This window comes from Corylus avellana, chromosome 10, assembly GCF_965113065.1.
Source record: "Corylus avellana chromosome 10, dhCorAvel1.hap1.2, whole genome shotgun sequence".
NCBI lineage: Eukaryota > Viridiplantae > Streptophyta > Magnoliopsida > Fagales > Betulaceae > Corylus > Corylus avellana.
In genome coordinates this window covers 20,540,947-20,568,603 of record NC_142499.1, presented here as the reverse complement: position 1 = coordinate 20,568,603, position 27,657 = coordinate 20,540,947, and the positions used below count along the sequence as shown (strand labels likewise).

Genomic DNA, 27,657 nt, shown 5'->3' with positions numbered 1-27,657 from the left:
CTCACACATTTAAAAACTTGTCCCCCTCTCTCCCTACATTGGCCACGCCCCCCAAGGACCACTTGCTGCATAAAAAACAGAAAGGAGCATCCCGTACGTATAATAATTTGTACTCACTTCAATGTGCATCTTCTTTCACCTATAATATTATATATGATTTAAGATGGACAATAATTTAACAAAAAAACCCTTCCTTCGTCCTGAAAGATGGAACAGCCGCAACCACATATACTATTTTTGCCGTTCCCAAAACTAGGCCACATCAAGCCCTTGCTCAGCCTAGCAGAGCTCCTATGCTACGCTGGCCTCCACGTTACTTTCCTCAACACCGACCACAACCATCGTTGCCTCACCCACCTACAACACCTCTCTGCTCACTTTCCTACCCTCCACTTTGATTCCATTTCCGATGGCCTGCCCACCGATCACACCCGCAATATACAGGTTCTGAGAGATTTAACAGACTTTGTAGTCTCGCTCAAGTCCGTCACCAAGCTACGCTTCCGCGATTTGCTGGCTCACTTAAGCACAAAGTCCGAGCTTCCAGTCACTTGTGTAATAGCCGATGGAATTATGTCTTTCGCAATTGATATTGCTAAGGAATTGGGCGTTCGCGTAATGACGTTTTGGGCCTTCAGTCCATGCTCCTTGTGGTCCTTTTTCTGCCTTCCCAAGCTCATTGAGGAAGGCCAGATTCCAGTTGGAGGTGAGGGTAAGTGTGTAACTAAATTCTGACACACCTGATCATGAATTTTTTTTTTCTTCATATATATATATACTTATTCTCAAGTGTACATTTTTTGCTTTTTGCTTTTTGCTTGCTATATATTCTCTTGTACATATAAAAATAGTATTTGGTGGGTTTAGTTATATTTTCTTTTAGAGTTTAAGTTTGAGAAGAAATGCATGAGGCTAACAGATCAAGTGGAGGCCAGGGCCAAGAGCACATGCTTCTTTTTTGTTTAGTGTTATTTATTATTGGAAATGCTCTTAGAGTTCTTCTAATGTTCTTATAGTTTTTATGAAGTTTTTTTAGCCCTATACGACGTGATTTAGCTTAAAAATAGTATAGTTAAATTTGGACAATTCATTACTTTGACAGGATATATTTTATTTCGTTAAGCACCTAATTAAGCCGGAAAGATATTTAATTATTTGCACTGCAGCTTCATGCCTTAACCTTTGATACATTAGTTAGTACTTAGTAGATACTAATGTACGTCTTTCACAAAATTTAGCGGACAATGATATGGATCAGATGGTCAGAGGCGTGCCAGGTATGGGGAGCCTTTTGCGACGCCGAGATCTACCCACCCATTACAGAATACAATTAATGGATGACCCTGTCTTTCCATTCTTTTTCGAGGAGATCAAGGCCATGATTCGAACTTCGGCTCTCATACTCAACACCTATGACGACCTCGAAGATCCTGCTCTCTCTCACATTGCCCCTCTCTTTTCTAGAATTTACACAATTGGACCTCTCACTGCCCTCCTTACATCCCGTATTGAACATGACATCTCGCGGTCTTTATCATCCTCTAATAATTTATGGGAAGCGGACCACAGTTGCATGACGTGGCTCGATTCACAATTATTAAGATCTGTTGTTTACGTCAGCTTCGGCAGCACGGGGTTTATGACACGTGGTCAAATGATGGAGTTTTGGCACGGCCTGGTCAATAGTGGCAAGCCATTTTTATGGGTTGTACGGCGTGATGACATTGAGGGTGCGGAAGAAGAGCAGCCAATACTAGAGGAGCTACAAGAGGGCACCAAAGAAAGGGGCTTTTTGGTGGATTGGGCTCCACAAGAAGAAGTCTTGGCCCATCAGGCGGTGGGTGGGTTTTTGACCCATAATGGCTGGAACTCCACTCTAGAGGGCATTGTTGCTGGGGTCCCTATGGTTTGTTGGCCCACAGTGGCCGATCAGAATATTAATAGCAGGTGGGTTAGTGAGGTATGGAGGATTGGCCTTGACATGAAGGACACGTGTGATAGATCGACGATTGAGATGATGATAAGAGCAGTGATGGAGGAGAGAAGGGAGGATATCATGAGGTCAATGGATCGGATTATGAAATTGGCTCATGATTGTGTTAACCAGGGTGGATCTTCCTACCACAATTTGGACAAGCTTATTGAAGACATAAAACAAGTATGATTTATGACCTTATTTTCCATAAGTTTTAATGCATACATGCATGTACGTAAGTAATAATGGTACTCTTATATATATGTTTTTTGTTGTTGTTGTGTTTACGTGTTTGGTATTTGACAACTTGAGGAATCAATGGCATGTAATAAGATTTGACTATGTTTGTTTCATTTTTCTTAATTTTTAAAATATTATACTATTTTAGTATTTTTTTGGTGTTTCGTTGATATGCATGACAAACTTGATCAATCGCAAAATACTATTTTAGCTATTTGATAGAAACAGAGAAACACCGATCATCCCCGCAATCTACATCACTTTCACTTGTGAATTGGGTTGATTACTTGATACTTGATAGAGAGTATGGCTCTATGTATATATATATATATATATATATATATATATATATATATTTTGTGTGACGAAAAATAATAGTCAACAAAAAATATTTTTTTTTTGATTGAAAAAGCTTCTTTAATTTTCATATTTCAATTTTTGAAAATTGTAAGCCATTTTCTGAGTTTGAGCTTTTCATTTTTAAATATCGCTGGGATCCGGTTGAGACACCGCTGGGACTCGGTTGGAACTCGTTGGGATCCAACCAAGCTATCATCGGGACTCGCTGGGACCCAACCTGGCCACTGTCGGGACTTCACCAAGACCCATCGAGACTCGCTGTAATCCAACCAGGACCTGATTAGAAATTATCATATATATATATATATATGCCAAATGCTGAACAATGTTTTTAAATTAATAAATCATTTTTTCAAGAAAACATTTTCTGCGAAAAACATTTTTTGATAAAAAAAAATATTTTACGTTGAAACAAATGGAGCCTAAGCGTCATCTTTCTACATGAAATTCAAATATTTTAGCTATAAATTTTGAGGCTATTTTTAAAAAAATTGAAACAAGCTAGGATTCACAAAATTAGAACCTCGATGCCCCAGCCATTTATTTTTTTGTCGAGATGAATATGCACTCATTAATTTGTTATGCAATTGATCAGAAATATGTCCTTTACGTGGAGATAGTTGTCTGATGTCATTTAGTTGTCAAGTAATTAATTAATCAGACATTTCCTAACCAAAGCATTTTAAAATTGAACTTTTAAGGCACATAAAAGATGGTTTGGTTATGCATGGTCTTATCGTTACACCAAGTCCCCAAGATGTACGTGCTAGGAACGCCAAGGAGATCAAGCTGAAGAAAGGAGCTATAGCTTCTGATCCATGGACCATTGGCTAGGTCTGGCACCGGTAGAAGCGACGTGGGAAGATGAAGATTCCATTAAGAGTCGTTTTCCTTCTTTTTCAAGGAAAAGGTTAGCTGGCAGTGATGAAGAGTCCATTAATCTATTAGTGGATAGAATTTCTTACTTTTATAATGAAGAAAGTAGATATATGTTTTGATTTTGAGAAATGATAAATACACAACTTTGGCCAAATTTTTTCCTTATGTGGTCATTTAAAAAAAATTAAAAATTAAAAAAAAAAATTCTTAAGCAAAACATCCTATGTAGTCATTTCTTTTATAAAAAAAAAATAAATGGTCTTTTTCTTCGTACTAATGACCATTTTTATCAAGAAAAATACCATTTTTTTTTTAAAAAAAGGACTACATATATAGGATGTCATTGCTTTAGATTTTTTTTTTTAAAAAAAAATTTAAATTTTGTTTTCAAAAAAAAAATAAAAAATAAGAGAAAAATTTGGTCAAAATTGTGCAAAAAAGTTGTGCCTTTATACATAGCCTCTTTGATTTTTATCTATTTTTTTTAAATTTTAATTTTAAACATGACACAATTCTTATATGATTTTGTACCACATAAATAAAAGTTGGCTCTTAAATAAGACTCAATTGAACCTCTATCGTATCTCTAAAAGTTTTAAGCGTAGTTGATCAAAATAGTAAATACACTAACTCCTGCATGGCTTTAGCATTCTTTCGTTTCTTTTGCATTAATGAAATTAAGGCTAAGCTAAGCCAACCTAGCTATCATAGCCAACATTGACATGAGAACTACCTGGCCGGATTTGCACACTCTAGCTAGCTAGGCTATGATGATATTGGTTGGCTGAATTGGGGTTGCATTGTATTAATGCAAAGCCAACCTGCATGGTAGCTAGCTAGCTAGGGGGCTGCCATAGATCGGCCCATCACCCTAGCTATCAGGCTCAAGAATTGTTCACAAATTTTGGCAGCTTCGGTTACATTACTACTTATTTAAAAGTTTATATTAATCGTAATAATTATTTTAATTATTTTTTTAATATTATAAAACACTCTTCTTTACAAGTAAACTCAAACACCATACCAATAAGTAAAGTTCAACACATAAAATATTTAATTAAAATGATTGATAAATTACAAAAGTATATATATATGGTTCCAATACAAGATTCTTAATCTAATTAATACCACGTTAAATTATCATATATTTTAAAAGTTTAAACTGACAAAAATAGTATAGATTTAATCTTACAACGGAGTGACTATATATATGTAAACAAAGACTTTGTTGTGTATGTATTTATGAGGTTTGCGTTCCACATTAATTAGAAAATATAAAGAAAAATAGTGGTTGATATACCTAACTGGACCCATGTCCATTAATTTAGGCTTTTAGGCTAAAATGTCAAATTCTTTGACTTTTATTATTGACATACTTGCTGCTTGTGAAAATTATCCTTTTGTTAGCTTAATTTCCATATCGGATTGAAGTAAAGATGAAAATGGAGGTGGAAATTATTTCCGAAGAGTGCATCAAACCATCTTCTCCAACACCCCCAAACCTAAGAACCCACAAGCTCTCCCTCTTGGACCAGTTCGTTCCTTCCGCTTATATTCCTATGATCCTCTACTATCCCATGAACCAAAGCACAAGCCATGCTGTTAACGTTGTTGATATTGTCTCTCAAAGATCACTCATGCTAAAGCAATCCCTATCAAAAACCCTAACTCGCTTTTACCCATTTGCAGGCAAAATCAAAGACAATCTCTCCATCGATTTGTAATGACGAGGGAGTTTTGTATTTAGAAGCTCGTGCAAATTGTCTTCTTGTTGACTACCTCAACCAACCTAATGTTACCTCATCATTGCAAACATTTCTTCCCCAAGATATCTCTTGGAAACAGGCAATTGCGGGAGATCATGTAGCTATGATAAAGGTGACCAGCTTTGCATGTGGCGGTATTGCGATCGGTGTCCTTGTTTGCCACATGATCGCTGATGGAACTGCCTTGAGTGTCTTTCTCAAAGGTTGGGCTGCCAGTAGTGCTCATAAGGATTGTGAACATCTATGCCCTAATTTTGATGCCCCATCAGTTTTCATACAAACCGATCCATTCTCTAAAGAAGCAGTTATAGCGACTTTTCCCAAGTCCTCCAAATCAGGCAGTTGTATTGCAAGGAGATTTGTGTTTGATGCCTCAGCCATTGCATCACTTAAAGCCAAAGCCACCAGCTCAAGCGTGCAACACCCAACAAGAGTTGAGGTTGTGGCGGCATTCCTATGGAAATGCACCATGATTGCCTTCAAGGCCACTTCTGGTATTCAAAGGCCAACCTTTATTATCCATTTAGTGAATTTGTGTCGCCGAGCAGATCCGCCATTCACTGAATCTTCCATGGGAAATATAATTTGGGGAACAGACGCGGTATGCACGGCTGAAGAGATAGATTTAGCTTGCATGGTGAGCAAGCTTAGAGAAGCCGTAATGAAAATCAATCCTGATTTTGTAAAAAGCCTACAAGGTGATGGAGGGTTTTTCAAACTTTGTGAGCTTTTCAAAGCATGTCTTAAAGCTCTCTCGAGTATAGAATCCTATGGTGGAATGGATCACATTTCGTGTACCAGCTTTTTTAACTTTGGTTTATATGACATTGATTTTGGGTGGGGAAAGCCGACGTGGGTAAGCACTGTTGGTCCAAGCAACGATTCAGAGACCGTGTTCCCAAATACGATAATTTTAATGGATACAAGATCCGGCGACGGAATAGAAGCATGGGTTATGTTAAATAAACAACATATGACTATAATAGCACAAGACAAAGAACTTCTTGCTCTCGCTACTTTAGATCCAAGTCCCATAGAATAGAAAATGGTATTTTTCACCAATAGAGTCAAGTCAGACTAATGAGTAAATCTTCATTTTTTTTAAAAAAATTTTTTTTCTGCCCTTAGAGTGAGAGTCCCTGTTTTAGAAGTCAAGACCCAATTGATCTCTTATGTAATCAGTAGTATGCAATTCTTCTATTTAAAGGAGAAACTATCAATAATAAAGGATCGATGTTGGTTGATTGCTATCTTAAAACATTTTATTTGTCAAAAGATTTAGGTTCCCTCTTATATTCTGTTACTAGTGGGTTCACATAAGTGATAAGGAAACGTAAAAGCTCTCCTCTTCCTCTTGGACCAAATTTGTCATTCCATCTATATTGTGATCTTCTTCTACCCCACGAACCAAAGCATAAGCTATGCTGTTGTTGATATTGTCTCTCAAAGATCACAATTGTTAGAATAATGCTACAAGTCTCTCTTGTATTCCTCTTGAGTCCCTCCAAGAATGATGTGGCTATGAAATTACCATTGAGTTTGTGATTGATCATTATTGGATTTTGATCAAATAGTGATTTTAATAGCCACATCATTCTTGGAATGACTCATATCATGAAGAACGCAAGACGGACTTATAGAATTACTCGCTATAGCAATCCTTATCAAAAACCCTAACTCGCTTTTACCCATAATCCGTACGTAAATTGTCATCTTGTTGACTGTTGAGTGTCTCAGCAAGCGATGGTAACCATTTGGATTTGGGCCTTATACCCACCATCATTATTTGGTTAGATCCGACCCAACATAGTCCAACCTTGGAACCCCACTCTCTCCCCCTCCCCCCCACCCCTAGTCTTTTCCTAATTTTTCTAAGACATTTTCACTAGAAAAATTTAAAATTAAATTATAATAAAAACCCTAACCATAGCCCGGATTATAAGTTAATAAATTATAGTTTAATAAAACTCATATCGCTTGAAACCAACTTTATGTTCATTGATATGTCAAGCAAATCAAGTGTCTCTTCTTGTTTTGTTTTCTATTTTTTATGTAAAGACATACTTTTTTGAAAGCTCTCCAAACTCAATGGCATGACAACGTAATTATGTTTGCACCAACCTGCGAGGGTTGGTCATAAAATGCTGAAGGCTTATCGCTGAAGACAAGATTTAAAAGATTAAAAAGAACAAATAAATCATGCAAACGATGTTATTGCCAACCACTCCTTTTAAATTAATGTTATTTTTAAATGTATGACAATTATATAACAATCTACTAAATAATATTAGTCAATTTAAATATTCAAATTTTAGTTGTGGAAACCACTCCTCGAAATACTACACTGAGCTGAGAACTAGAAAGCCTTTTTTATTTTTGTTGTTTTGTTTCCCAAATTAAATTAAATTTGTATACAAAAAAGCAACAATTGGAGTCACATGTACATAATAAGAGTAACAGCCAAGGACTGAAACTAAAAGGACGAAAATGGCCAATTTACACTTAAGTCGTAATAATTAATTAAATTATTTAACTCTATAATTAAATTTACATGTCAAATTTTGTTGCTTAATTTTTTTTATCATTAAGATGCTGCTACTTATGTTTATAAGATAATATATATAAATTTTTCTGTTTTTGAGCCAGCATTTTTAAAAAATGCAGTCACAAATGAAACAGAGGGAGAAAAATGCACATAAATTGTAGATGCTTGCTGGAAATGGTGAAACTTTTGGGTTTAATTAATTCTACTTATTCATCAAAATGCGTACGTATGCAATGACGATTGAAAGTTTAGAGTTGGACAAGGAGTTGGGTCAAAGTAAGCAGCCATCTTTTGTTTGACCGCTTTGTCCTGTCAGGCTGAAAGTGTCCCTTGTGGTGTCGGTGGATATTACAGTAGTTTTATTTGAATATATATATATATATAGTTTAAATCCAAATTAACCTACCTGATACGAGATAGGAGTTACCAAGTGTACAATATTATCCTATATAATTGAAAAACAGAGCATGATTTGGTATCTTGCCAAATCAAAATATTACTTTTGACTTTGGCAACTTGACATTTCTACAACCGAATATACCGTGGAAATGAAACAATTTCAGTGGGACATGGCCCAGGTTTGCTTATTGCCAACACTGGTGTAGCATTGAACAACAGTTGATGCACTGCTTTGATCGATCAAGCTTAGATTGATCGAGGCATCCACCGAGATGTTCCAAACTTCAATTCTTGATGTTTCTTGAACCGCATTTTGATCCTGACTCAACTATATACCTAAACCTTACAACATGCAATGAAACTAAATTTGCTAATACTAAAAACTTACGGTTGTAATTGTTTAGAATGAGTAGGAGGTCTGAATTAATTACTTGTTATTACTTATTGTAATAAATAAACAAAAGTAAATATATACTCTATTTTATAGAGCGAGAAATGATAAACTAGCATGACAAACTTCATTGTACAAATAATTAAATGAAAAAAGTTTAAGATATTATGATTTTTGTATAAATTGATGTAACAGTTAATAATTAGAATCTGCACACATAATATCTTAAACTTTTTAGTGTGTCATTAATTTCCCTGATCTACCCCTAAAATAACCAAAATATCTTTGATTTTTTTAATAAAAAAAATTAAAATTAAATTTTTTTTTTAATTTGGAATTAAGAGTAAATTTAAAATTTTATAAAAAATTCAGGGGTATAAACGTTATTGTCTGACTTTTAATGTTTAAAATCTGACGGAGTGATTCAAATTGATTGCAATTAAAAGTTCAATGGTCCAAATTGAGAAGTTTTAAAGTTTTGGAGGGATTTTTCAAATCGCGTAGTAATTCAAAGGTTTAAAGTGAAGTTACCTCCTATTTATTTTTATGGCATGCGATTGCTAAATATTATACATTTAATTAAATTAATAGAATTAACAGATTATTCTGATGGTCGGCCTCTAAATGATTTTTCTTTGAAAAGGTTTTTTAAAAAGTTTCAAATTCATAATCAAAATTGTTGATGTCAAGAATAACCAGCACCAAGCCGTCTTTCAAGGGAGGAGAACTGCTTGCTAATGAGGAAAAAAGCGTCAGAAGCTCCCGCCAGCCCTAAAGGGGCAGAGGGACTCTGACGCCCAAGTCAATATGGCATGTGATGGAGAGCTGTGTGGTGAGGAGAAAATATTAATGATAGTGTAGGTAGGGTAGGTCGAGATTTGTGTACAGTAAGAATTATATATAGGCATATAAAGGGACCGTCAAAGAGGGGAAGAAAGTAATCGGCCGAGAGCGGGAGACGTGACCAGAAGGGAGAGAAAGTGACCGGCGAGGAGGGGGAGAAGGCGACTTGGACGGGGAGGCCTTGGGCCAGTTAACTTGGTTCCTCCAAAAATCCTTTCATTGATTTTGTACTCTAAGAAGATCGTGCAAGATCCATAGATAATAGATAAGAGAGCGAGACCTTGTTTCTGCGTAAGAAAGGACTTTTTGAAAAAAAAACACAAGGAAGGACAGAGCCCAAGGCTCAATTTCCGGCCCATTATTGTCTTCATTGCTGACGTGTTGTTTGTCATTTCCAAGTCCAAGTCTATTGCATAAATATTAAATAAAAATGAATTATTCGTATAAAATAATCAGGGTAAGAATGTGGATAAATTGTTTGGAACGAAGAATAGAATATTGAGTAAGTTTGCATCTTTTAAAGATGGTGAATCATATTCTAAATTATGTAAGTACTATGACATATATTAAAAAAAATAATAATAATAAAAAAAATAAAAATTTAATGCTCATCTGGTCATGGCACTGTAGCTGGAACAGTACCATTCCAGCTATAGTGCCGTTCCGCAGCACTGTTGGCAAACGATGCTTTAGAGGAGGAGGGAAAAACAAGGAAAAAAAAGGAGGCGCGCAACTGGCTTGCGCCTTCCCAATGCCGTTTTTTGACGTGCTACTTGTGGCACGTCAAGAATTTCTTAACGTGCCAATGTGATACATCAATAAATTTTTGACGTGTCATATGTGACACGTCAATAAATAAAAATTTGAAAATCTTTTTCATAATGATCACTTATTTTTTTTATAAATACTATATACTAAAGATTAAGAGAACACATATTTATATTAATATTCTAGAATGTTAATACTAAAAAAACACTTTAATTTTTTAGTTTTCAAAATAAATTAAAAGAGTACAAACCACAAGAAATATGTACATATTTATTATTGTCTATAAACATTTAATAGCTAATGCATAAGAATGTTAAGAGACAAGAGCATTAACTAGTTTTATAAAATTTTAATGGGTTTGAATATATCTCTTAATATATGACAACATATACCAATTATACATGAATAGAAAATATATATATACCAATTAAATTTTGTTACCTAATATAGGTACCAATTAAATTTTGAATCATGTATAATTATACATATACCAATTACATTTTGTTATCTAATATAGGTTACCGATTAAATTTTGTTATCTAATATTTTTTTTAAACAACTAATTAATATTATTGATTAATTAATTTTTGACGTGTGTAATAATAGCACGTTAATAATTATTGACATGTTAAAATGCCACGTCAATAATTATTGACGTGTCAAAATGTGACACATCAAGAAATTATTGACGTGTTACATTTAACATGTCAAGAAAATATTTTGAAAATAATAAGAGAAAAAAATTATATGATCACTTATTTTTTAAAAAATACTATATACTTAAGACTAAGATAACACATATATGTATTAATATTCCTACAATATTGAAAACGTGATATGTATTAATACTATATCACTTTAATTAATAACCATATATATACTTTTGTTACCTACTATTATTTAATAGCCATAAATTAAAGAATATAAAGCACATATATATAATAACCATATATAGTGAAAGCATTGCATCATTGTTATTATTAATTAATAGCCATATATATTTTGTTACCTAATATTAATTAATAACCATATACCAATTATACATATATATTATATACATATACCAATTAAATTTTGTTACCTAATATAGGTACCAATTAAATTTTGTTATCTAATATTTTTTTTAAACAAATAATTAATATTATTAATTAATTAATTTTTGACGTATGAAATAATGGCATGTCAATAATTATTGACGTGTCAAAATGTGACACGTCATCAAATTATTGACTTGTCAAAATGACACGTCAAGAAAATATATTGAAAATAATAAGAGAAAAAATTTATATGATCACTTATTTTTAAAAAAATACTATATACTTAACTAAGATAATACATATATATATATATATATATATATATATATATATATATATATATATTGAAAATGTGATATGTATTAATACTATATCACTTTAATTAATAACCATATATATATATTTTGTTACCTACTATTATTTAATAGCCATAAATTAAAGAATATAAAGCACATATATATAATAACCATATATAATGAAAGCATTGCATTATTTTTATTATTAATTAATAGCCATATATATTTTATTACCTACTATTAATTAATAACCATAAATTAAAGAATATAAAGCACATATATATAATAACCATATATAGTGAAAGCATTGCATAATTTCTATTATTAATTAATAGCCATATATATTTTGTTACCTAATATTAATTAATAACCATATACCAATTATACATATATATTATATACATATACCAATTAAATTTTGTTATCTAATATAGGTACCAATTAAATTTTGCTATTTAATATTTTTTTAAAACAAATAATTAATATTATTAATTAATTAATTTTTGATGTGTGAAATAATGGCACGTCAATAATTATTGATGTGTCAAAATGTGACACGTCAAGAAATTATTGTGACACGTCAAGAAAATATTTTGAAAATAATAAGAGAAAAAAATTATATGAGCACTTATTTTTAAAAAAATACTATATACTTAACTAAGATAATACATATATGTATTAATATTCCTACAATATTGAAAACGTGATATGTATTAATACTATATCACTTTAATTAATAATCATATATATTTTGTTACCTACTATTAATTAATAGCCATAAATTAAAGAGTATAAAGTGCATATATATAATAACCATATATAGTGAAAGCATTGCATCATTTTTATTATTAATTAATAGCCATATATATATTGTTACCGAATATTAATTAATAACGAACCATAAATTAAAGAATACAAAGCACATATAATAACCATATATAATTAGAATTAATTATAATTATTGACGTGTAGAATAAAGGCACGTCAAAATTTTTTGACGTGTTAAAAATAACACTTCAAAATTTTTTGACGTGTCAATGGAACACGTCAAAAATTTTTGACGTGTCAATGGAACACGTTAAAAATTTTTGACGTGTTAAAATCCGACACGTTAATAAAATTTTTATTGACGTGTTTATTTACACACGTAAAAAATTATTGATGTGGCAAACATGAATTACTGTTTACCACGTCAATAAAGTCCCTGTTTTTTGTAGTGCTGTAGCCCGGTACCAAAAATTGGGTATCGAATTCTTTAAAAAAAAAAAAAAAAAAAAACTGGATATCGAAATCGGGGCACCTGGACCATTTGCTGCATAAAAAACAGAAAGGAGCATCCCGTACGACGTACGTGCATTAATTTGTACTCAGTTCGATGTGCATCTTCTTTCACCTATAATATTATATATGATTTAAGATGGACAATAGTTTAACAAAAAAACCCTTCCTTCGCCCTGAAAGATGGAACAACCGCAACCACATATACTGCTCTTGCCGTTCCCTGCACTAGGCCACATCAAGCCCTTGCTCAGCCTAGCAGAGCTCCTATGTTACGCTGGCCTCCACGTTACTTTTCTCAACACCGACCATAACCATCGCTGCCTCACCCACCTACAACACCTCTCTGCTCACTTTCCCACCCTCCACTTTGATTCCATTTCCGATGGCCTGCCCACCGATCACACCCGCAATATACAGGTTATGAGAGATTTAATAGACTTAGTAGTCTCGCTCAAGTCCGTCACCAAGCTACACTTCCGCGATTTGCTGGCTCACTTAAGCACAAAGTCCGAGCGTCCAGTAACTTGTGTAATAGCGGATGGAATCATGTCTTTCGCAATTGATATTGCTAAGGAATTGGGCGTTCGCGTAATGACGTTTTGGGCCTTCAGTCCATGCTCCTTGTGGTCTTTTTTCTGCCTTCCCAAGCTCATTGAGGAAGGCCAGATTCCAGTTGGAGGTGAGGGTAAGTGTGTAACTAAATTCTGACACACCTGATCATGATTTTTTTTTTTTTTTTTTTTCATATATATACTTATTCTCAAGTGTACATTTTTTGCTTTTGCTTTTAGTTTATTGCTTCTAGAGAGTGTAGTACTTAACTTAACTTGGGAATGCTATATAAAAATAGTATTTGGTGGGTTTAGTTATATTTTCTTTTAGAGTTTAATTTTGAGAAGAAATGCATAAGGCTAACTGCTCAAGTGGAGGCCAAGAGCACATGCTTTTTTTTGTTTAGTGCTCTTGGAGTTCTTTTAGTGTTCTTATAGTTCTTATGGAGTTTTTTCAGCCCTGTACGACGTGATTTGGCTAAAAAATAGTAGAGTTAAATCTGGACCATTCATTATTTTGACAGGATTTTTTTTTTCTCGTTAAGCACCTAATTAAGCCGGAAAGATATTTAATTATTTGCACTGCAGCTTCATGCCTTAACCTTTGATACATTAGTTAGTACTTAGTAGATACTAATGTACGTCTTTCACAAAATGTAGCCGACAACGATATGGATCAGATGGTCAGAGGCGTGCCAGGTATGGAGGGCCTTTTGCGACGCCGAGATCTACCCCACATTTACAGAATACAATTAATGGACGGCCCTTTCTTTCAATTCTTTTTCGAGGAGATGAAGGCCATGATTCGAACTTCGGCTCTCATACTCAACACCTATGATGACCTCGAAGATCCTGCTCTCTCTCACATCGCCCCTCTCTTTTCCAGAATTTACACAATTGGACCTCTCACTACCCTCCTCAAATCCCGTATTGAACATGACATCTCGCGGTCTTTATCATCCTCTAATAATTTATGGGAAGCGGACCACAGTTGCATGACGTGGCTCGATTCACAATCGTTAAGGTCCGTTGTTTACGTCAGCTTCGGCAGCACGGGGTTGATGACACGTGGTCAAATGATGGAGTTTTGGCACGGCCTGGTCAACAGCGGCAAGCCGTTTTTATGGGTTGTACGGCGTGATGACATTGAGGGTGCGGAAGCAGAGCACCCAATACCAGAGGAGCTACAAGAGGGCACCGAAGAAAGGGGCTTTTTGGTGGATTGGGCTCCACAAGAAGAAGTCTTGGCCCATCAGGCGGTGGGTGGGTTTTTGACCCATAATGGCTGGAACTCCACCCTAGAGGGCATTGTTGCTGGGGTCCCCATGGTTTGTTGGCCCACAGTGGCCGACCAGCAAATTAATAGCAGGTGGGTTAGTGAGGTATGGAGGATTGGCCTTGACATGAAGGACACGTGTGATAGATCGACGATTGAAATGATGATAAGAGCAGTGATGGAGGAGAGAAGGGAGGATATGATGAGGTCAATGGATCCGATTGTGAAATTGGCTCATGATTGTGTTAACCAGGGTGGATCTTCCTACCACAATTTGGACAAGCTTATTGAAGACATAAAAGAAGTATGATTTATGACCTTATTTTCCATAAGTTTTAATGCATGCATGCATGTACGTAAGTAATAATGGTACTCTTATATATATGTTTTTTTTTTTTTTTTTTTTTTTTGTGTTTACGTGTTTGGCATTTAACAACTCGAGGAATCAATGGCATGTAATAAGATTTGACTATGTTTGTTTCGTTTTTCTTAATTTTTAAAATATTCTTCTATTTTAGTATTTTTTGGTGTTTCGTCGATATGCATGACAAACTCGATCAATCGCAAAATACTATTCTAGCTATTTGATAGAAACAGAGAAACACCGATCACCCCACAATCTACATCACTCTCACTTGTGAATTGGGTTGATTACTTGATACTTGATAGAGAGTAAGGCTCTATGTATAAAATGATATATATTTGATATTTTGTGTGATGAAAAATAATAGTCAACAAAAAATATTTTTCTTTTGATCGAAAAAGCTTATTTAATTTTCATATTTCAATTTTGAAAATCGTAAGCTATTTTCTGAGTTTGAGCTTTTCATTTTTAAATCTCGCTGGGATCCGGTTGAGACACCACTGGGACTCGGTTGTAACTCGTGGGGATCCAACCAAGCTATCATTGGGACTCGCTGGGACCCAATTTGGCCACCGTCGGGACTTCACCAAGACCCATCGAGACTCGCTGTAATCCAACCAGGACCTGATCAGAAATTATCGTGTATATATATATATATATATATATATATATATATATATATATATATATGTCAAACGCCGAACAATGTTTTTAAATAAATCATTTTTTCAAGAAAACATTTTCTGCGAAAAACATTTTTTGATAAAAAAAAATATTTTACATCGAAACAAATGGAGCTTATACGTCATCTTTCTATGTAAAATTCAAATATTTTAGCTATAAATTTTGAGGTTCTTTTCAAAAAATTGAAACAAGGATTCACAAAATTAGAACCTCGATGCCTCAACCATTTATTATTTTGTTGAGATGAATGTGCACTCATTAATTTGTTATGCAATTGATCAGAAATATGTCCTTTACGTGGAGATAGTTGTCTGATGTCAATTAGTTGTCAAGTAATTAATTAATCAGACATTTCCTAGCCAATGCATTTTTAAATTGAACTTTTAAGGCACATAAAAGATGGTTTGGTTATGCATGGTCTTATCGTTACACCAAGTCCCCAAGATGTACGTGCTAGGAACGCCAAGGAGATCAAACAGAAGAAAGGAGCTATAGCTTCTGATCCATGGACCATTGGCTAGGTCTGGCACCGGTAGAAGCGACGTGGGAAGATGAAGATTCCATTAAGAGTCGTTTTCCTTCTTTTTCAAGGGAAAGGTTAGCTGGCAGTGATGAAGAGTCCATTAATCTATTAGCTATCAGCACATGCGTAGCAAAGTCCTACGCAGACTCTGTATTATCCTTATAATTGTTTTATCTATTCCTTGTTAAGTTCTTTAGTTGTATTAGTTCTCCTAGTCCTAGTTGAATTATTTCTGCTAGTTCTAGTTAGTTCTTTACTTAGTTGATTTCAATTGTAACTTTTTGCCTATATATACAATGAGAACGAAGCTGATAATTTATTCCGCCAAAAGCAATTTTATTAGCTTTTTAACAAGATCATTTCTACAGCTCACATTCTTACTAGTAATCAGATTGCAGACATTTTTACTAAAGCTTTGGGTCGTGACAACTTTCCTCGCTTTCTTTGCGAGTTGGGCGTTACGGATCTGCATATATGCACCAACTTGAGGGGGAGTATTGAGATTTAATTAATTCCCTCTCCTTGTTTTCCTCATTTCTTTTCGTTCCTTAGTTCGTAATGTAGTGCTAGTGTTCATTTTCTGTTCTTTACTTTAATTGTAGTGCTCTTTTTATATGTGAGTGCTCCTTTTCTTTTGCTTAGTTTAGTCTGGGACCCTTTGATGTATTATAAATAGATGTCCATAATGGGTAAAGCCGCTTCTAGTGAGAGAAGCTCTTCCCACTCTCTAGTTTGAGCTTTCCTTTTCCTGGTTTTCCTTTTCTTCTCTTTTCCTTTCCTTTCCTTCCTCTCCTCTGTTTCCTTCCCCCACCCTTCAGCTAGTTATGGACCTTCTCATCTCTCAAACTGAAGCTCTTAACTGGTCAGACAAACCTCCTTCCCTTATTCCCACAGTTACCAATAGTGAAACCCCTCCCTGTATCCTTGCTGGCCGGGTTATTTCCCTTCGTCCTACCACAAAAAGTACTGTAAAATTTAATCTAGAAACTGCTTGGCATTTTCTATCCTCAATATCCATAGAAGAGACTGAAGCCAAAAACACTTTTCTCTTCACCTTTGAAAATCAGCAGGATTTGCAACGTGTTTTGGACCTATCCCCGTGGAACATACGTGGTCATCCACTTATCCTCAAGTATTGGGATCCTAGAATGACTCTCTCAGAGCTAGACTTCTCTAAAGGAGAATATTGGATTCAAGTGCATAATTTACCCCTTGAATTAATGACCGCTCAGAATGCGGATATCCTTGGCGGGCAGCTAGGGACTCTACTGGAAAAGGAGTCATTCCGACGTGAATTCCTCAGGATTAAGGTCCTCATTCCCCTGCACCAACCCCTGGCTTCGGGGTTTTATCAGGAACGTCAAGGTAAACCTTCCTCTTGGGTACAACTGAAGTACGAAAGACTATCAGATTTTTGCTTTTCTTGTGGCAGATTGGGTCATGCAAAAATATATTGTCCAGCTGGGCCTCCTTCCAAATCTTTCACACCTTTTGGTCCTGTTATGCGAGCGAAAACCCCTCCCCAACAAAAAACTGTTAACATGAACCCCATCCATAAAGCCAATTCTCCTCCCGTCATTCCACCTCATTTTGAGACTTTCAAACCCCTTGTCCCCACTCCTTCCCCTTCAAAGGGAAAAACCCATTCGAATGAGGCTTCTAGCTCTCTTCCTACCCCCATGGATACAACTGAGTCCATTTACTCTACCTCGACTCAGTTCACAAAAACCCAGTCCCATCATCCCACTCTCCTAGGTCAGCCTAAGTCTCAATCTCTTACAATCATCCCCTCATCGAGCCCATCCCCTTGCACTGAGTCTATCTCTACCATACCCTCCCATCGCTTCTCATTAAACACTCCACCTCTTTTCCAAGTTACCAGTAACCCTACTGTCCCATCTAATATTTCGCAAGCTCTCAATCACAAACTAGATATTCCCCCCAGTATTAAAGACCCTCACATCCCCTCCTTAGCTAATTACCAAATCAACCCTCCTGACTTCAAATCCCTTATCACTGATATTGAGGATATTTCTGACCTTTTCTTGGAATCATCCTCCTGTCTTGACCCCACCTTCCCTCATCTGGCACTCAACCCTTCCGACGTGCTATCCCCTCCTCAAAATAACCAAATTATCACCACTAACCTTACCTCTCCCCACCCTAACTACCTGGTTAGAAAGAAACACGCCTCGTCCAAATTCCACCCTTACTCCTCTACCAGAAAGCCCCTAGCCTCTCCCCATGGATACTCATCTTCTAACCCTTCCCTTGATCCTCCCTCTTTTGAAGATCATCCCAACCCTGCCCTCCTTGCAACTCTGGCAATTACTTACCCACACCAGTTCTCTCTCTCTAATGACACGGCTGAGGAGGCGGGCCTGCCCATGCCCCCCCCCAGTCCCATAAAGATCTTATCATGGAACTGTCGAGGCTTTGCCCATGCATCGACAGTGCGTACTCTCCGGGCACTCTGTAGTCTTCACAAGCCTGATATCATCTTCTTGTGTGAAACTAAGATTTTTCTCCATGCTGATCAAAATCCTCTCTCTAGGATGGGATTCCCTTTTTTGTTGCATGTCCCCCCAGTTGGCACTAAGGGGGGTCTTGCAGTAGCTTGGAAGATGGGTATTGATATTGAGCCTGTTTTCCTTAACAATCATCAAATCTCCTTTTTGGTTTATTCAGATCCGATCTCCTCCCCTTGGCTAGCTTCTTGTGTTCATGCCCCTTTTGCTTGGAGGTCACGTAGGGGCTTTTGGGAAGATTTGGATCGTGTTGGTAATAGGTTCGGAGGCCCGTGGATGTTGATTGGTGATTTTAATGCTATCCTTTCTTCAGCTGAGAAGAAAGGAGGTAGGCATTTTGGTTCCTCCTCCCATTCTCTCTTTGGGAATTTTGTTCAGGATAATGGCCTTGTGGACCTGGGTTTCTCCGGTAATCCTTTTACCTGGAATAATAAACGTCATGGCAGATTCAACATAAAGGAACGTCTAGATTGGGGACTTTCCAACCACCTTTGGGTCCTTCTTTTTCCAAATTCCCACCTCACTCACTTGCCTGCTTCAGAGTCTGACCATAATCCTCTTTTGTTATCCACTTCTGGAAATTTTCCAAATCTCCCTAAGCCATTCAAATTTGCAGCTTTTTGGACCCGTGATATTTCTAGCCATGCTGTCATTGCTGATGCTTGGAATACCCCCTTCAATGGCTCAGCTGCTTTTGCTTTGAGTAGGAAAATAAAAGCTTCAAAGGCCTCCTTGAAGCTATGGAACATACATCATTTTGGCAACATTCACCATAACATCAAGAATTTGTTGGCTGAGCTCAACAAAATTCAATGCTCCCCTTCTACTGATGATGCATTGGCCAAAGAAGATAACTTGCAGTTTGCTTTACAAGAAGAGCTCATTCGGGAAGAAAGCCTATGGAAGCAAAAATCTAGAGACCTCTGGCTCTCTAGTAAAAATTTGAATACCAAATTCTTTCACGCCTCTACTACCATTCGCCGCAGGTATAATTCTATCTCTTCTTTAAAAACTGACAATGGCTCTTTTGTTTCCAACCGTAATGATATTGGCCTTCTCTTTTGTGATTATTTCAAATCTTTATTTACCTCTTCCAATCCCTCTTTGGACGATGAGCTTGATTCCCTGCTTCCCCCTGTTATTACCTCAGAGGAAAATTTGAGCTTATGTGCCATCCCTGACGAAAGGGAGATCAGTTTAGTCATCTCCCAGCTTGGCCTTTATAAGGCTCCTGGCCCAGATGGCTTTACTGGCCTCTTTTTTAAAACCTACTGGTCTATTGTCCGTCTTAATGTGATCAATTTTGTCCAAAGCTTCTTCAGACATGGATTTCTTCTTAAGGAATTCAACCATACCCACCTTGCTCTTATTCCAAAAATTGACAACCCCTCTCGTGTTACCCAATTTAGACCTATTAGCCTTTCTAATTTTACCTATAAAATTATCTCCAAAATCATGGCTAATAGGCTAAAACCTCTTCTTCAAAAAATTATTTCCCCAAACCAATCTGCTTTCTTGCAGGGTCGTTCTATTCAGGATAACTCTATTTTAGCTCATGAGATTTTCCACTCTATGAAGAAGAAAAGAGGTAATGGAGGGCTTATGGCTCTTAAGCTCGACATGGAGAAGGCCTTTGATCGAATGGAGTGGAGTTTCATCCTGAAAATCTTCTCTTGTTTAGGCTTTAATTTGAAATGGATCCAATTGATTGAGCAATGTATCTCCACAGTCTCCTTCTCGGTCCTTTTGAATGGCTCTCCTTTTGGCAAGTTTTCTCCTAATAGAGGTTTCAGGCAAGGGGACCCTCTTTCCCCCTTTCTGTTTTTGCTGGGTTCAGAAGTGCTCTCCAGACTCATTCTCAAGGAAGAAATGGCAGGTAATATCCACGGTATAAAGATCTCTAGAAATAGCCCCCCCGTGGCTCATCTTCTTTTTGCTGACGACCTCATGGTCTTCACCAAGGGAAATGCTTCTGAAGCTTCTTGCATTCTGAAACGCTTGGATAAATTTTCAGCTTGGTCGGGTCAGAAAGTTAATATGGCAAAATCTTCTATGTTTTTAAGTAGGAACTGCTCTCCTACCACTTCTGCTGCAATTCAGTCTATCCTCAATCTCAGGAAGATCCCCTCCAATGCGAAGCACCTAGGGTTGCCTCTGTTTTTTCACAGAAACAAAAGCCTTACTTTTGAAGACCTCAAACTCAAGATTCTCAGTAATCTTTCTGGTTGGAAGTCTAAGCTTCTGTCTCAAGCGGCTCGCACAACTCTCATCAAGTCTGTTGCCAATGCAATGCCAAGTTACTCCATGTCTCTGTTTCTTTTCCCCAAGCCCCTTTGTAAAGCAATCGACTCCTCCCTCAGAAAATTTTGGTGGGGTTTTCCCTAAGACAAAAGACATAACCTTTTTCTATTGGGTTGGAACAAAATATGCTCCCCTGTTGAGGCAGGAGGTCTCGGGCTCAGAAATATGGAATGCCAAAACCTTGCTCTCCTTTCAAAAATTGGCTGGAAATTGCTTTCTAATCAAGACCTTCTTTGGGTTAAGGCTCTGTCTACCAAGTACCTCCAATCTTCCAGCTTTCTCTCCTCCCCAATTCCCTCCTCTGCTTCGTGGTTATGGAAAGGGGTCCTAAAATGCATAACTGTAGTAGCCAAAGGCGCCTGTTGGTCGGTCTCTGTTGGGCATAATCTGAATGTTTGGAACTCTCCATGGATCCCCTCCCTTGCAGGTTTTAAGCCAACCCCTAACCCATCTTTGTTTTCCCTCCCCAACCTGGACGTGTCTGATCTTATTTCCCCCATTACTAGAGATTGGTTCTTACCTCTCTTAAACCTTCTTTTTGATCCCATTTCTGTTGCTCAAATTCAAGCCATCCATCTCCCCCATTCCCCCTCTTTGGATCGTTGGGTTTGGTCTCCTTCTCCCAATGGTTCCTTCTCAGTTAAATCTGCCCACTCTTTGATCTCTAGCCAACTCAACCCTTCTATTTCCCCCCTTTCCGAGTCAGATTGGAAAACTCTATGGAGTCTCAAAATTCAGCTCAGACTCAAACATCTTTTATGGAGAATCTCTTGGAATATACTTCCTGTGTGTACTAATATTTTCAGATTTCTTCCTAATGCAGATTTAGAGATGCTTTGCTGTCCCATGTGTTTGGGCCCTCCTGAAACTTTGCAACATTTATTTTTGGGTTGTCCTTTTGCTAGAAGATTGTGGCTTAACTCCCCATGGCCTTTGATCACCGAAGTTTTCAGTTCCCAGCCCATTGCTGTTTGGGCCAAGTCGTTGCTGCATCCAACTACTTCTCTTGGTATTCAGCCGCAGGATGTCCATAGCTTCCAGATTTCTGTTTTGGTTCTTTTCGATCAGATATGGCTCTCCCGTAACTCTCTTATTCATGGTGGATCCCATCCTGACCCGGAAGCTGTGTTGAAGAAGATTCGCACTACTACTCTCCACCATCTTCATGCATGGAAGTCTGGAGATGCCATCTCTGCAGAATGGCTTTCCCCTCCTCCTGGTTCTCTTAAGGCTAATTTTGATGTTGCCATTAGGCCTAATTTTGCTGTAGCTACAGCAACTCTCAGAGATCATGAAGGTAACTTCTTGGCTGTGTGCTCCAAAAAATTGCCGTCTATGGATGCTAATTTGGGTGAAGCTCATGCGGCTCTTTTGGCTACTTCTCTCGCTGTCTCAGTAGGTTGTTCCTCTTTGATTTTAGAGGGTGATTCCCTCCTGTCTATTGTAGCTATCAAAGATCCACACCTTTTCTCTGATTGGGTTTCGGCTCCTGTGATCTCTGATACTCTTGATCTTCTGCTCTCCATTCCTGTTTGGTCAGCTTTGAAGATTTCTCGTAGTGCAAATGTTTGTGCACATAATGTAGCTAGATGGGCCACTTCCCACCATGTGTTTGGAACCATTCCCACTTCTTCTTCTTTTCTTAGTTCTGTTCGTTTTAGGAGTGGCAAGGACCCTCCCTTGTAGCCCCTTTCCCTTTTCCTTTGTTTGATTATAAAAAAAAAAAAAAATAGATGTCCATAATGCAGAATACAGCAAGCGCGAATTTGATTCCCTCTTCATGTGTTTGTTCAATATTATTCCACTTTGCATTTTCATAAATAGCGTACACCACTAAATTCTGTCGTTAAAGTAGCTAGGTATCAATATGCTTAATCACTTTTGTGTAATGGTCCAAGGTTGGCGCTACGATCTCTGCTAAGTTTTGCATAACTCATGTTGTCATATCTTTCTACAAAAGAATCATAATTACCTTTAACAAAAGTATTCCCGCCAGGTATGTTATCTTTGTAATGTTTGTTTTGTTCTTTTGAGCAGTAAAATTAGCTTGCAATATCAGCAAGAATCTTGTGAACTCTCTGTATAAGGAGCGCGTCTTCTTTGTTTTCGGTTTGATCGTGCAATATAAATAATCCAACACCCAAAGGAATTAACAAAAAACCCTTTGTGGATAGAGAGCCTTGAAAGATGGAACATCAACCACATATACTGCTCTTGCCGTTCCCTGCACTAGGCCACATCAAACCCTTGCTCAGCCTAGCAGAGCTCCTATGCCAGGCTGGCCTCCACGTTACTTTCCTCAACACCGACCACATGCATCGCAGCCTCACTCGCCTACCACAGCCCTCTTCTCACTTTCCCACCCTCTACTTTGACTCCATCTCCGATGGCCTGCCCACCGATCACCCCCGCAATATGAAGCTTATTGGGGAGTTAATGATCTCGCTCAAGTCCGTCACCAAGCAACGCTTCCGCGATCTGCTCGCTGAGTTGAGCACAAAGTCCGAGCGTCCGGTCACTTGTGTAATAGCCGATGGCATTATGTCCTTCGCAGTTGATATTGCTAAGGAATTGGGCGTTCGCGTAATTACGTTTTGGGCCTTCAGTCCTTGCTGCTTGTGGCCTTTTCTCTGCCTCCCGAAGCTCATTGAGGAAGGTCAGCTCCCTGTTGGAGGTGAGGGTAAGTGTGTAAATCACTTAGGGTTTTCTTTTTTACTTATATTGTTTGAGAATATTCCAAAGTGAAAACAGCGAACATCTTGTAGAAGATGCGACAAAAATCAAAACTTTATGCCTGTCGATCGGCTGTGGTGTTGGAAAGACTGAAGCAATTAAGCAGCCGGCTCTTTGTTCCTTTCCCTTGTTTCATGGCTCCATTGATAACAAGGATTTAAGAAAAGGCTTTAGGAAACTTAAATATTCCAAGTCCAAGAGTAATGCAGACCGCGCTTGGATTGGATGCATCAAATATTCTTAGTAATTAGGATTTGAAATGTGAAGAAATTTTTATGGGATTCATCCAACTAATTAAGTATATGGTTTGTTAATTCAAATTTATATAAACACTTTCATAATAATAATTATTGTTCAAATTCTTGAAAATTTGAAAAATAAAATAAAATAAAAATTGTCAGAGACTAATAAATGCTAATGTCTTTCATGAAACTGTAGCAGATGACGATATGGATCGGATGGTCAAAGGCGTGCCAGGAATGGAAGGCCTTTTGCGACGTCGAGATTTACCCAGTATTTGTAGACGACAATTGGATAGCCCCATCTTTCAATTCTACGTCGAGCAGATCAAGGCCATGACTCGAACTTCAGCTCTCATACTCAACACCTTTGACCGCCTCGAAGATCCCACTCTCTCTTACATCGCCCCTCTCTTTTCTAAAATTTACACAATTGGACCTCTCACTGCTCTTCTGACATCCCATATTGAACATGACATTTTACCGTCTTTATCGTCCTTTAATAATTTATGCGAAGCGGACCGCAGTTGCATGACCTGGCTCGATTCACAATCGTTAAGATCCGTTGTTTACGTTAGCTTCGGCACCACGGGGTTGATGAAACGTAGTCAGTTGTTGGAGTTTTGGCACGGCCTGGTCAACAGTGGCAAGCCGTTTTTATGGGTTGTACGGCGTGATGACATTGAGGGTGCGGAAGCAGAGCACCCAATACCAGAGGAGCTACAAGTGGGCACCAAAGAAAGGGGCTTTTTAGTGGATTGGGCTCCACAAGAAGAAGTCTTGGCCCATCAGGCGGTGGGTGGGTTTTTGACCCATAATGGCTGGAACTCAACCCTAGAGGGCATTGTTGCTGGGGTCCCTATGGTTTGTTGGCCCACACTCGCCGACCAACAAATTAATAGCAGGTGGGTTAGTGAGGTATGGAGAATTGGCCTTGACATGAAGGACACGTGTGATAGATCGACGATTGAGATGATGATAAGAGCAGTGATGGGGGAGAGAAGGGAGGAAATGATGAGGTCAATGGATCGGATTGTGAAATTGGCTCATGATTGTGTTAACCATGGTGGATCTTCCTACCACAATTTGGACAAGCTTATTGAAGACATAAAAGAAATATGATTTACGACCTTATTTTCCATAAGTCTTAATGCATTATGCATGCATGTACGTACGTAAATAATGGTACTCATATATGTTTTTGTTGTTGTGTTTACGTGTTTGGCATTTGATAAATTGACGAATCAATGGTATATAATAAGATTTGGCTCAGGTTGTTTTGTTTTTCTCAATTTTTAAAATATTCAACTTGCTATTTTAGTATATTTTTGGTGTTTTGTTATACATGAAAAACTTGATTAGTCGAAAAATACTATTCTAGCTACTTCATAGAAAAAGAGATACACCGATCACCCCCGCAATCTAGATCACTCTCACTTGTGAATTGGGTTGATTAATTGATAGAGACAAAGTCTCGTTTTGATTTGGCATAAAACAATTTCTGAATATATATATATATATATATATATATATATATATATATATATATATATTGGTGATTGGTGTGAAAAAAATAATAATAATCGACGAAAAATATTTTTCGTTTGACCCAAAAAACTTATTTAATTTTAGTAAAATTGTTTCAATTTTTGAAAACCATAAACCATTATCTGAGTTTAAGTTTCTCATTTTCAAATTGATAGACTTAGCTAGGATGTTGATGGGACTTTACTGGGCAACCATCAAAACTCGGTCTCCCACACTGTCAAGTCACTACAAGAAAGTTGTTCATTAGGGGCGACTTATTAGGGGCGACTAAAAAGTCGCCCCTAATACTCAACTATTAGGGGCGACTTTGAAAGTCGTCCCTAATAGTTCAGTATTAGCGTCCACCTAATAGCCGACGCTAATAATGGGTCGAAAATTGCACTATTAGCGTCCACTTTATAGTGGACGCTAATAAGTCGACCCTAATACACGCGCGGGAATTATCCGAGGGGCGGGAAAAATTTAAGCGGCAAAAAAAAAACTTTTAGGGTCCATAATAGTCGACCCTAATAATTAACAAATAGCGTCCACTTAAGTGGACGCTATAAGCTGGGAAAAAAAATCACAAAAAAGTTCAATAGGGTCGACTCTAAAAGTCGACCCTAATGCTTATGTATTAGGGTCGACAAAAGTCGACCCTAAAGAGTCCGTAATAAAATAAAAAAAAATTAAAAAAATTAAAATAGATGACTAATAGCGTCCACTCTAAGTGGACGCTGAAGATACATCATTAGGGTCGACTCTAAAAGTCGACCCTAATGCGTATGTATTAGGGTCGACAAAAGTCGACCCTAAAGAGTCCGTAGTAAAATAAAAAAAAGTTAAAAAAAATTAAAATAGATGACTAATAGCGTCCACTCTAAGTGGACGCTGAAGATACATCATTAGGGTCGACTCTAAAAGTCGACCCTAATGCGTATGTATTAGGGTCGACAAAAGTCGACCCTAAAGAGTCCGTAGTAAAATAAAAAAAAGTTAAAAAAATTAAAATAGATGACTAATAGCGTCCACTCTAAGTGGACGTTGAAGATACATCATTAGGGTCGACTCTAAAAGTCGACCCTAATGCTTATGTATTAGGGTCGACAAGAGTCGACCCTAAAGAGTCCGTAGTAAAATAAAAAAAATTAAAAAAATTAAAATAGATGACTAATAGCGTCCACTCTAAGTGGACGCTGAAGATACATCATTAGGGTCGACTCTAAAAGTCGACTCTAAAAGTCGACCCTAAAGAGTCCGTAGTAAAATAAAAAAAATAAAAAAAATTAAAATCGATGACTAATAGCGTCCACTTACATCATTAGGGTCGACTCTAAAAGTCGACCCTAATGCTTATGTATTAGGGTCGACAAAAGTCGACCCTAAAGAGTCCGTAGTAAAATAAAAAAAAATAATCCATCTGTTATTGCGATCGATCGCACACAATGTGCGATCGATCGCAGTAACAGAATGTTGAAATCCAATATTCGATTACTGCGATCGATCGTAACCATGGTGCGACCGATCGCAAGAACAGAAAGTTGGAATCAAACTTTCTGTTACTGCGATCGATCGCACATTGTGTGCGATCGATCGCAGTAACAGAAAGTTGGAATCAAACTTTCTGTTATTGCGATCGGTCGCACACAAGGTGCGATCGATCGCAGTAACAGAAAGTTTGATTCCAACTTTCTGTTATTGCAATCGACCGCACCCATGCAGAAAAGCTCAAATATATATATATATTTTATTGCTGCCCAATAACATCTACTAAAATTGTGTATATATATATCACTGCATTATTTAAAATTTTGAAATAAAGTGACACAATATGCACCGTCGATTCCATCCTCCTAAAGAAAGATTTTAAATTGTATATATTTGCCATTTGGTTAGTTGTTACATATGGACTAATTTGAAGAGTTAATTCTCATTTCATAATTCATATTAAATTTTACAGATCTAATAGTGTATATATATTATATGATGAATATATTGATACCTTATGGAAAGATTTTACACTGTTAAATATAACAAAATAAAATCTAAACCGTAAAATAATTCATCTCAGTTTTAAGTGAAAATATATTGATACCTTGCAATTCAAAAACCATCTATGATGTGCAAATACGGGGTCATTCCCATAAGAAA

General features: G+C 37.0%; 3 protein-coding genes and 1 pseudogene across 5 annotated transcripts; all 4 read left to right on the top strand.

The window, feature by feature from the left end:
- The first annotated feature begins 174 nt into the window (after positions 1 to 174).
- On the top strand, positions 175 to 2,328 carry LOC132191864 (7-deoxyloganetic acid glucosyltransferase). Of its 2 annotated transcripts, none has more exons than XM_059606979.2 (2): positions 175 to 706; positions 1,239 to 2,328. In XM_059606979.2, exons 1-2 carry the CDS (start codon positions 208 to 210, stop codon positions 2,162 to 2,164), a joined length of 1,425 nt encoding a protein of 474 aa, XP_059462962.2. In that variant the 5' UTR covers positions 175 to 207; the 3' UTR covers positions 2,165 to 2,328. The 2 variants fall into 2 exon arrangements, with proteins under 2 accessions (XP_059462962.2, XP_059462961.2); XM_059606978.2 differs by having other exon boundaries at positions 175 to 712.
- Positions 2,329 to 4,890: 2,562 nt separating this feature from the next.
- On the top strand, positions 4,891 to 6,317 carry LOC132162079 (epi-neemfruitin B 7-O-acetyltransferse L7AT pseudogene; annotated as a pseudogene).
- Positions 6,318 to 12,960: 6,643 nt separating this feature from the next.
- On the top strand, positions 12,961 to 14,983 carry LOC132162456 (7-deoxyloganetic acid glucosyltransferase-like). The gene is made up of 2 exons (XM_059572694.2): positions 12,961 to 13,465; positions 13,992 to 14,983. The coding sequence occupies exons 1-2, from the start codon at positions 12,961 to 12,963 to the stop codon at positions 14,915 to 14,917; spliced, it is 1,431 nt and encodes a 476-aa protein (XP_059428677.2). The 3' UTR covers positions 14,918 to 14,983.
- Positions 14,984 to 23,194: 8,211 nt separating this feature from the next.
- Positions 23,195 to 25,139, top strand: LOC132162455 (7-deoxyloganetic acid glucosyltransferase-like). Of its 2 annotated transcripts, none has more exons than XM_088511331.1 (2): positions 23,195 to 23,681; positions 24,179 to 25,139. In XM_088511331.1, the coding sequence occupies exons 1-2, from the start codon at positions 23,195 to 23,197 to the stop codon at positions 25,099 to 25,101; spliced, it is 1,410 nt and encodes a 469-aa protein (XP_088367457.1). In that variant the 3' UTR covers positions 25,102 to 25,139. The 2 variants fall into 2 exon arrangements, with proteins under 2 accessions (XP_088367457.1, XP_059428676.2); XM_059572693.2 differs by having other exon boundaries at positions 23,195 to 23,687; positions 24,182 to 25,139.
- Positions 25,140 to 27,657: the final 2,518 nt, after the last annotated feature.

What these genes read in the sequence shown, in the direction of transcription:
- LOC132191864 (XM_059606978.2), top strand. Translation starts at nt 208, where the DNA reads ATGGAACAGCCGCAACCACATATACTATTTTTGCCGTTCCCAAAACTA. An exon ending in GATTCCAGTTGGAGGTGAGG is followed by an intron (nt 713 to 1,238) that starts GTAAGTGTGTAA and finishes CACAAAATTTAG; the next exon opens with CGGACAATGATATGGATCAG.
- LOC132162456 (XM_059572694.2), top strand. Translation starts at nt 12,961, where the DNA reads ATGGAACAACCGCAACCACATATACTGCTCTTGCCGTTCCCTGCACTA. An exon ending in GATTCCAGTTGGAGGTGAGG is followed by an intron (nt 13,466 to 13,991) that starts GTAAGTGTGTAA and finishes CACAAAATGTAG; the next exon opens with CCGACAACGATATGGATCAG.
- LOC132162455 (XM_059572693.2), top strand. Translation starts at nt 23,195, where the DNA reads ATGGAACATCAACCACATATACTGCTCTTGCCGTTCCCTGCACTAGGC. An exon ending in GCTCCCTGTTGGAGGTGAGG is followed by an intron (nt 23,688 to 24,181) that starts GTAAGTGTGTAA and finishes AAACTGTAGCAG; the next exon opens with ATGACGATATGGATCGGATG.